Here is a 10,560-nt window from a genome sequence, read left to right on the forward strand (position 1 = left end):
ATGCCAGAACCGTAAGTAGCACAACTTTCCTTCAAATTTCAGTAAATCCTTGCCTGGCCGCCGTGCTGCTTGTGCCGGCTGAGCTTGTCCACTTTTAGGGGGTTTGGCCGGGAGACCACCCTGTGCTCGAGACCTCTGTGCCATTCCCCTTGCAAAAACTATCTTTCAATAAAAATTGTTAGCGATTTTAATGTCCCGATTCAAACCTTGGAGCTTTCCCAGATCCCGAAATAGGGATCCGAGGTGGGCAGCACCACTCGCTTTGCCGTGAAGCTCTTCGTAACACATCATACAGATAGAACATACTCCCCAGCATGAAGAGAAGGGACAAACCTCCCTGTGAGGCTTTCATTGAGCAATAACGGGGAGATGCCCCAGCCCCACAGACCTGAACAGGCTCCAGCGTCCTGCGTGCCAGCCTCGGGAGCGCGGGGATCCTGTGAATGAGGGTGTTGTGGCCCAAACCGCAGGGACCATGCCAGGGCTGGCACTGTGGGCACCATGACAGCTCGTGTGCCGGGTTTGAGTGGCATTTTGGCTTTCTGAGCAGTGGCCCCGAGCACCCACTGCATTTCCAGACAACACGGTTTTCTCACTTGCAGTTGGCAACTATTAGACAGAAAAATAAGGAAACCAATGCAATCACGTTAGATGCTTTTCTTGACTCTCACATCTTTTTCACTGTTACTCACTGATGCCCTGTTCTCTTCCCTTCTTCCTTATTGCTCCTTCCTGAACACACGCTGGCTTGCAGGGAGGTAAGTGCCTTTCCTTTCGGGAGTGATTGTGATGCTACCCTGCCTTTGCTGTGAGTTTGTTTTCAAAGGTGTTTTTTTTTTTCTTCCCTTCCCTCTCCCCTAGAGAAAATCCAAGATCACAGCCTCACGCAAACTCTTGCTGAAGGTGAGTTCTGAGGGTTGGAAACTCCCTGGGGTTTGTCTCGCTGGGGAAGAGGAGCAGGGGTTGATGTGCGTGGTCGGAGGGACAGCGATGAGGAACAGCAGAAGAATGGGCCTTGGGGAGCAGCTCCTGTTCCCACCTCTTGTCTCCTCAAAAATCCTCACTCATGTGGTCTTTGTGGTCCAGGCACCAAACAAACCTCCCCTCACCTCCCCTTTACTAAGGCGGGGAGAGACTCCAACGCCTTCAGTTCTGAAGCCACAGACCTGGTGTTGGTGCACCAGCAGCTCTGCAGCACAGGCTTGGGACCTCCCCAGGCTGTGGCTTGGGGAAATCATTTACTGCCACAGCAGAGCAAACCAATACAAAGAAAGTGCTGGCATCAGCATCCATCGGGACCACCACCTCCACAGCCCCGTGGTTCCTCAGGCGGTGCTGTTCCCCCTGCCCTCGGGGTCACCACAATAAAGGTGTAGGGACTTTTTGATGTGTGTTTCAGCAGCAAAGTGGTGTCGGGAGGACAGTTACAGCAAGGAGGAGTTTTGGGAGGCCAACAGGATTGTCCCATCCTACAGACGTTGTGTGAGGAGGCTCAGGGGGACAGAGGAGCCTCTCTGTTTACCCTTCTGCTCTTGTGCTCCTAGAGTTTGATGCTGGCAAAAGCAAAGGAGGAGTGGGATCAGGAGATCGTGGACAAGCAGGCAGAGAAGGAAAGATACCTGTCTGAACGGATCACACCACTGCACACCAGCGGGCTTTCCTTGAGCCAGCTCCAGGTATTTCTCAGGTCCAAGGGTGGAGCAAGCTCCTTGGGAGCATGGAGGGCCATCGCTCACTGCTCTCCTGTTGTGCTTGGCCCCCAGGACCTGTGCAGGGAGCTGCACGAGAAGGTTGAAATTGTGGATGAAGAGAGATATGACATCGAAGCAAAATGCAACCATAACACTCGGGAGGTAGGAGGCAGGATGGGCTGTTTGCTTCTTCGTTAACTCCCTTCCAGATGGTAGCTTTGGCCTCGATGGGGGTCTCCATGAACTGGGCTGAGCCTGGATGTGGGACATGCACCAGGGTTACCTAAGGGTTGGTGTTTGCTCTGCAAGGCATCACTCAGCACCAGGTTCATCCCTGGAACTCAAACTGTTCACTGGGTCCACAGGCAGCCTTCTTGCTCTCCTGGCCACCCTCATGGGTCTGAGACCTCCTTCTCATGGTATGGCTGCTGTCTGAGCAGGCTGGCACAAGGCACTGACAACAGCTCTGTGCTCAGGTGGACATTCCCTTGGTGAAGGTGGTTCTCATGGCTGCAGGAGACACACAGACCCTTCTGGGGATCAGTGTTGGCAGAGATTCCTCAATCACGCAGGAGCTTTTTGTGCAAGGCAGCCATGTAATGACCTCCTGCTCCTCCTCCTTTCCTCAACCTGCAGATTAAAGATCTGAAAATCAAAGTGCTTGATCTTCGAGGAAAGTTCAAGCGACCCCCCCTGCGGCGAGTCCGCGTCTCCGCCGATGCCATGCTGAGGGCTCTGCTGGGCTCCAAGCACAAGGTGTCCATGGATCTGAGAGCCAACCTGAAGTCTGTCAAGAAGGAGGACACGGAGAAGGTGGGTGACTCTTCCAGAGGCCAGAGGTAGAGACACCTCCTAGGGATGCTCTTGCCCTTCTCCAAGGTCCCTTGTAAAGCCCATGTGGGTTGGTCTCACCCTGTGTAAGCCTCAGAAACAGCACGGGGCAGTCCTTGTGAGACACTGCCCATTGCGGGATGTTGTGGGAGCAGTTTGACTGGGCCAGGTAACTGGTGGACAATAACAAGTGAGGTTTAGCTGTGTGTTCATGATGCTTTTCCCTCCCCGATCACGTGGGAGTCTTTCAGTGGGGCTCCCTTGGCACGTTTGCTGAGCTGCACTTGCAGAGTTTGGTCTTTGGTCTTCTAGGGAACTAGGAGACCTCCTATTCGGTATAATCACAATCAGAAAACACCCAGAAAATTCCCAGACCCAGATTAGATAAGACAGAGTGAGCCCAGCACGCTTGGCATGTGATAAACAGCCCAGCTCACACCACCTTTGCGGAGATGTGAGAGGGGAAAGTCTTGATACCAGAGATAGAGAGTGATGCCCAAACCTGCCTGGGGTGTGCAGGCACCCAACGGCAAGAGTTGTGCTGCTCGGCTGAGGCCTCTCTCCAAAGGGATTTTACTCTGTGGCCTCAGCTGAGCAGATGAGAAACTCAGATTTTGATTATTTTTCCTTTTCTCCCCCCTGTTGATACTATAGCACATTTTCAGTCCTTTGGGTAGAAAACTGTGTTAACGATCCTCAACACCAGGTGGTGAACAGATCTGAGTTTATTTTAGATGTCGTGAGATGGTGTTGGGCATGGCTTGTAATCTATGAATGCTTGTGGGTTGGCAGAGCAGGCTCCTGGGCACGCTCCCAGAGCTGCCGTCATCTCCCCGTGCTGTCCGGGAAGCGGCTGCCGGGCTCTCATTGTCACACCAGCAATCCCAGTCCCCTCCAAAGGCTCAGAGATGGGTTTTATGTGGGCTGGGAGGGTTGTGCAGAAAGTGTTTTTCTTGCATTTGACCTGATGTGCTGGTGTGAATCTCGAGTACGTCCCGTGTGCTGGTTTCTACCCCCTAAAGAAATTTTCTGGGATTTTTGTGCCTTCCAGTGCATTAATGCAACTTGTCCAGGCTTTGGGCAGGGAACCCACATGACTCCAGACCTCCCTGTGGAGATCAGACCACTGTTTGCCTTCTTCCCAGTCAGCTCCACATGCAGGGACACATGGCAGAGCTGGCTCTGAGGGAGAGGGTGGTAGCAATGGGGCAGCTGCCCTCCCCATGATGCTTTTGCACCAGGGCCAAGGGCTCTGTGCAATGGGGTGGGACAGCGTGGGGCTGCTGACCATCCCATCACACAACCATCACAACCCCTGTCTCCATCCCTCCCGGCAGGAACGCCCTGTGGAAGTGGGCGACTGGCGCAAGAACGTGGAGGCCATGTCAGGGATGGAGGGGCGAAAGAAGATGTTCGATGCTGCCAAGTCCCCCACGGGCCAGTGAGAGGTAGGGGACCGGTCCTCCTTCCCCTGCAATGCCCTGTGCTCCCTGCAGCATCCCCAATCTGTGCTTGTGGCCAGGCAAATGCAGAAACCAACCCCCACTCATTACAGAAAAAGGCATCACATGCGCCATCTCCCACCCTACACTTGGGACGGGTGTCTGTCCTGCATGTCCTCACCATGGAGCCCCTGCCAGCAGCTACCCTCCTCTCCCAGCTTGCCCTCCCTGGCTCTCCGGGGTCTACTGCCCACCCTACACTCATCCTGTACATCAAGGACATCACTGGCACCACCAGCAGCCTGAAAACTCCTCTCCTGCCCCACTGCTCTGCTCTGTTTCTTCCCCACAGGAGCACTGGGAAGAAGAGCCTCCCCATCCCTGCTGTCTGCCCCCCTTCCCCTTGCTGGCCCTCCGTGCTCTTTGTGCCCTTACCCTGAATTCACCACTGAGCTGAAACACGTGGACAACTGTGTGGGAAGGAGATGTGAGCTTCTTTCTCTCAGCACCACCATCATCCCTACTTCCACATGGCCCCAGCACAGCTGTTCCTGGTATCACCTGCATGGGCCATGATGTCTCCCAGGGGTCACTGGCCATCCCTCCCCTCCCTCCAGTGCAGAGAGCCCCCAGAGATGGCTGCTGGTCCTCCCACTGTCCCATCCTCCACTGGACACAGCCTGAGATGTACCTGCGCGGCTGCACGTGTATTAAAGGATGGTCTCCCAGGTAGAGCACTGTGTGGGCTCGTCACTGAGGGACCACTGGATGGGGGCAGGTGCTGGTCCACAGCCTCGTGGGGAAGATACCCTGGTCCTTTCCTGCCACCCTGCAATGTCCCCCTGCCTATGCTCAGGCCAGCAGCACACCTGGGATCAGACTTGCTTTGGCCTCATTTCTTCCAGCCCCTCAGGCTGCTCCCTGGTGCTCCACCAGCTCTGCTGAGACCCCTGGCCCCAGGCACGGGCCACCCCTCTGTCCTCCCATGCACCCCAGCCCTTGCTGGGCTTCAGCGATGCACCAGCCTCCCAGGCAGCAAAGCTTGGGTCTTGTTGTGGAGATGGCTGTCTGCTGGCTCCCCACCACCCCTCCTCCTCCTCTGATTTTGGGAGAGCCGTCAGAGCTTGCACACCCCGGCACCAGTTCCCCACCAGCTGCCCCATCACAGGCACTGGAGCTGTGGGAAGTGGTTCAGCCCCATTTCAAGGCTTAATTTGAGCTATGCATCAGGAGAGCATGAGATGAATCCACCTTTTGGGCCAAACAGCTCACACTTCCCCACTAGTCCTATCATTTTCTATTTCACAGCCCCCCAGACTGCAGCTGGTTGAGTGCCAGTGACCGGGGATGTGCCAGCTCACCCCCAGGGCTGGGCTGGAGGGGAGAATCAGTGAGAAATCACACCAAATTGCATCTTCTGCCTGGTTGCACTGCAGGAGATGCTGAGGCTCAACCCCCATGAGGTGTTCTTGGTGGTTGGAGCAGTGCCTTGTCCATGTCCCCAGGGTATCCAGAGGAACCGCAGCACCCATGGTTTCAAACCTGTGCCACAGGGTGGGTGTTTTGCAGCACTGCCCAGCCCCTGTGCTGTGAGCTTGTAAAGTACAGAAAATGCTATAAACTTGGAGCAAAGTGCAGGTCGCCAGATGGGCACCAGGGCTGGGAGGAAACGGCATCAAAAAGTGCATGGTCTCCAACAGAGCTCAGTCTTCCCAGAATAACATTTCTTTAGGGACAGAAAAAGGGGGCCCCAAGCAGTTGGGTCTTGCAGGACTTTGTGCAGCAGGCTTGGGTAGCTCAGTGGCCGGAGGTGCAAGCGAAGGAGAGCCACTGTAGGGAGGTGGGTTTGGTCTCCAAACCAGGAGGGCAGTTTGGATTGCTCTGGGCATCACATCCCCTCCTTTGGCCAGTTCAGGGATACTGAGCTGAACCTCTCACTTTTGTTCCTGGGTGTAGAGGGTAAGGGCAAATGGTGGCTGATGGGACCACTCATTTCTAGCATGGTCATTAGCACCTGGGCTGCCACAACACCCAGCTGCTCCTTTGCATAGAATTTAAGACTCAATATAAAAACTTCCCCAAAATAGTGTTAGATCAGAGGTGCCTGTCAGCTGGAAAATACACATTCACTGCCCTAGCAAGGACAGATGATAAGTCGTTGTCTTTCCACCTGACTTTTCTTCCCCAGCAGCATCCACTAACTGGGGCCAGGACCACCCCTTGCATGACCAGAGCAGTTTCCACACATTTTTTCCTTTCCAAGTTTAATTCAGCAGAGCAGCCACAGCCCAGCACAGTCCTCCCTTGTCCTCACCCTGCGCACCTCGGGATGGGCTCCCGGCAGGAATAGCCCTGGGAAAGGAGTCCCTGTCTTGGCCAACCCAAGCGACTGCTCTCGGAGGTGGTTGGAGATGGTGCGTGGGGAGATCCCACCACTGAAGGCAAAGGGTTTCAGCTACAATCTCACCCCCCCGAGCTCCTGCCCAAGCAGGAGCCCTGCCCAGGCAGCGTCCTGGGATCTGGCCGCGCACGCTATCCCCAGAGGGAACTCACACACTCGGCACCGATCCTGGCAGAGGAAGAAAGGTGTGCAGGGAGAGGCAATAACTGCTACCTGACCAACTGGTAGAGCTGGAAAATGCAAGAGAGGTTTCACGGAAACAAAGCCTTCTTCAGACCGGGAACAGAAGCAGAAAATGGCAAGCCAAGTCCGAGCCGAGAACAGTTGCTCTGAGCGTAGTGTAATTATGCTAATTTTATAATTCAAAATAAAAAGGGGTGGTGTTTGTGGGGTGAGGAGGGCTGGTAGTGAGATGAAAGGCAATATGGGCGACGGGTGCTGTGGGACCAGGTTCCTGTCGGTGCTCGGCAGCCTGTGCCCGTGCCCAGCTCATCGACAGATTCTCAGACCTGAAACTGCTGCAGAGCAACACTGAGGGCTCACCAGCAGCCACAGAGAGAGCCAGCCGGGGTGTGCACATACACTCTTTGGAGGCTACAGCTGACTTTGCATGCCTGCCTTGTGTTTGAGATTAGTGGGAGGGGGAAAAACCCAACCCCAAAACTCTTTGCTCTGCAAATTCCCCTGCTTTTTCAAAGTACGATGTTCCCCAGTCACCACGTCTTGCTTTCATCCTTCTCCAGTGGAAGAACACCTTGATTGGTCATGGGGAAACAAAGGTTTGTGGATTTCAGCTTTATTAGAAACATGGAAACCCCCCACCTCTTTACAGGGATCGAATCTCGAGGGGAAAATGCATCTGTCTGGTCTGAGCACGAAGCTCTCCTGGTTGGATCAGAGGGTGGAATCCAACCCTTCTCCTTCACTTCTGCTCTGGAGCTGCTTCTGTGGCTCTGGGCCAGCTGGGAGCCCCCTTGGTCAAAGGGGCAGGCTGAGTCTTTCATCCCACCTTCCCTGGTTTCCCTTGCACTAGGCAAGTTCTGGAGTTCCACTGTTGCTTGACAATAACCTCAATTCCTTCTCTCTGAATTAGAAGGGAACCCATTTATGCTGAAAAATCAGCCCAAATGGAGGACTTGCAAGGCTCTTCTTAGGCAGAGCAGGTGATGCTGGAGCAGCTGCTAATGAAATTGTATTTATTTCTAGAAGAACCTTGTGAGTCAGTCCTGTCTCCTTGAACTGAGCAGAGCCCTGTCTCCACTGTCCTCCAGGTTGCTCCATTGCAGCCAAGAGCCCTCAAAGCAAAGCAAAGCAAAGCACTGGAAGCTTGAAACAGCAGAAATTGCAAATTAAATTGGACAGTAGAAAAAAATATTAGTCAACCCAATGATTTTCTACTGGAAAGGTTTTGCTGACAAATCTGCAGTGAGGGAAAGGCAAAGGGCTTGGCCTGGTAAGGCCTTTCCAAAGCATCCCTCCTAGTTGGTTGTGAGATTGTTCCTTCCTTTCCTAGGATGCTCTGTGACCTCCTTGCTAATTGGTCAAGCCTAGAGACATCTGAATGGTGCCCAAATACTTCCCTGAGTGTATTTGCAGCTCGGCCAGTGGCTGGAGCTGCACAGGGAGGAAGGGGAGGAGGATCAGCGGTGCTGGGCAGCCCTGGGGTGGGAAGGGTGAAGTTTATCCCACGTCCCCCGAAGATGCTCGCAGCACCCTGTCCTGTGCAGGACTAACGCTGGGCTGCAGTCCCTGCAGGTAAAGGTTAAACATTGCCCCCTGCAGCCCCCACTGAGCTGCTGGGGCAGGATCAAACCCACGGCTGCAGCTGCGCAGGAGGCACCACAGGGCTATAGCGTGACCACCCGTCACCCCGGAGTCGGCACCGAGGGTCCCATGTGTCCCCTGCGGAAGAAAATGGGGAGAAACAGGGTTCTTCACCCCTCATTTTCTCCTCCTGAAGCTCTCCAGGCTCAGGTCTTGCAGCCCCAGGATAGATGGGGCTGGGCTGGGGTAGAGCACGTGGTGTGAGCGGGGTACCTTCATCTTGTCCATCGGCCCTCGCTGTGGCCTGAACCCTCTCATTGAGGTGATTTCTCATTAAATACAACTAATTTCATGTGCTGTGGGGGATGCAGTCTGCCATACAGCTGCTGGTGATGAGTCACATTTATTCTGTCTATCACCTGAAAAGTTTCCACTGACTCTGAGACCACTTTTGGGGACATTCATGGTTCTTCATTGTTAGACCTGGAGCATCACAGGAGATGGCATCTACTAAGGACACCAACCTGCAGAGGAGAGTGGGAACCTGAAGAACTCTATAGCATCCATGGTGTACCACGGTGGCATTTCTGAACCAAGATTTGTCTAAATTATTTCTTTTTTCTAAAAAAAGTTAAATTATAAATGAGAAATAGCCCTCTGATAGTAAGGTGGAAGACATTCTGGACAGTGGTTATTCTTTTCCTACAGGAAACAGAAAAGTCTGTGGTCGGGTTTTGTTCAGTTTCTGAGCCAACACCAATCTCAGACACTTTATGAATTTCTTTGCACAGCAGAGGTATCTCTGTATTATCAGTCTCTAGTGCATCACACTCACCTTCCCAAAAGCTGAAGGAACCACTGCTGAGGAAGGACAGTCCTAGACCATCCCAGCCCCTGCAGGAGGACCAGCGTGGGGAGGCTGGGAGACCTCCATGCGTGGTGGGGAGCGGAACTTTTCAAAGCATTTGCTGGTGGAACCTTTGGGAGCTGCTGCCCACCACGATGGGGTGGCAGCTGAGCAATGGACCCTTTTCCTGGCCATTCAGCCCCACACCAGCCCAGCGGGGAAGGCTGGGCAGATGATGCTGCTGACTCCACTCCACCACTAGCAGCACGGCAGGGATGAGCCTCTGGAGCCAAGGGAGGAACTGGGCATGGCTGATGCTGAGGGACCAGCACAGGCAAAAAGGGTGGAGGCGGAGGGTTCACCACTGGGCCCTAGGGTGAGGTTGAGGAATTCCCTAATTACAACAGGTTGTGGAAACTGGAAGAACTCCACTGCCCTGTAGCCAAAGAAACAGGCTCTGTGTAGGGATGAGACACAGGACACTGTTCCCAAGGGAAAAAAAAAAAACCCTGCTGATACTGGTCTAGCTCCTTAGTGGGTATAAATGGGTGTCTTCTGCTGATCTGCATCAGATGAAGATCTGGCCTCCCTTAGTTCCTCAGGCAGATGCAGGTCTGCTGGCAGAGCCCTCCTGTGAAAAACCACCCCGGGCAAAGTGGGTACTTGGGGAGAAGTGCAGTTTTACACCAGAGCCTTGCCTTGCAGAGTCCTGTGGCACAGCTCCATCGTCCAAGAGCACAGAGCTTTCCTCTCCTGGTGTTGACCTGGGACAGCAGATATGACAGCCTGGTGCCTAGGGCAGATCTGGATAAATGTCAGACTGGTTCCCCTGAGCACCCCTTCCCCGCAAGGACTCATGTCCCTGCCTGATTTCATCACTTTCAGCTTTGTGGACCTGCAGTTTGGTCTGGGCTTTGGTGATCACCTTGGAGTGGCCAAAATAGATCTTGTAAAGGGAAGTCCAGTGACTGGCATACACTGAAGGCATTAATGAGCTTGTTGATAAGGGCAATCTGGTAGATAATAGTTTCCGTGGATTTCTAGGAGCAAAGACCTTTAGATCAGCCATGGCTAAGAGGGAAAGTCCAAGCAGAGGTACATAAGCAATTATCAGATTAGAAATTATGGTGAGATAACCAACTCTGCTGATAATTCTTGCATATTTGGCATAGCAGAGATGAAGGCTGATGATGCAGACGTTCAGAAGAATCCTGCAGGACTTTGGAGTTTGGGGATAAAGTGGCAGGGGATGTTTGGGGCAGTATAAAGTGACACAGAGAGGGAAAAAGCCAACATGACTTCATGTACGAGATGATGGGCTGTGTGTTGCTGCTGCCTACTTGGGATTCATGGCTTGGGATTATGGTGAACATGAAACAACATGAGGGAAATCAGGGAAAACATGAGCTAAATGCTCCGTGGCAGCAAAAATCTCAAACCATGAGATCAATGCTCTGTGCTGCCAAACGGCTCAGCAGGACTTCATCCAGATTAAAGGAGAGGAGGGAGCTTTTACAGCAGTGGGGAACAAACCTGGGGAACTCCTTGCTGAAGGATGTTTTTTATACTAACAGCTTTCCTGAG

The 10,560-nt window shown here is 53.4% G+C and overlaps 1 protein-coding gene across 1 annotated transcript; it reads left to right on the forward strand.

Annotated features, from left to right (window-relative positions):
• On the forward strand, positions 1-4,696 carry TNNI1 (troponin I type 1 (skeletal, slow)). The gene is made up of 8 exons (XM_014946287.1): positions 1-11; positions 755-758; positions 862-903; positions 1,545-1,676; positions 1,764-1,853; positions 2,328-2,504; positions 3,860-3,970; positions 4,317-4,696. The coding sequence occupies exons 1-7, from the start codon at positions 1-3 to the stop codon at positions 3,965-3,967; spliced, it is 564 nt and encodes a 187-aa protein (XP_014801773.1). The 3' UTR covers positions 3,968-3,970; positions 4,317-4,696.
• Positions 4,697-10,560: the final 5,864 nt, after the last annotated feature.

The sequence above is a fragment of the Calidris pugnax genome, unplaced genomic scaffold (genome assembly GCF_001431845.1).
Source record: "Calidris pugnax isolate Ruff unplaced genomic scaffold, ASM143184v1 scaffold116, whole genome shotgun sequence".
Classification (NCBI taxonomy): Eukaryota; Metazoa; Chordata; class Aves; order Charadriiformes; family Scolopacidae; genus Calidris; species Calidris pugnax.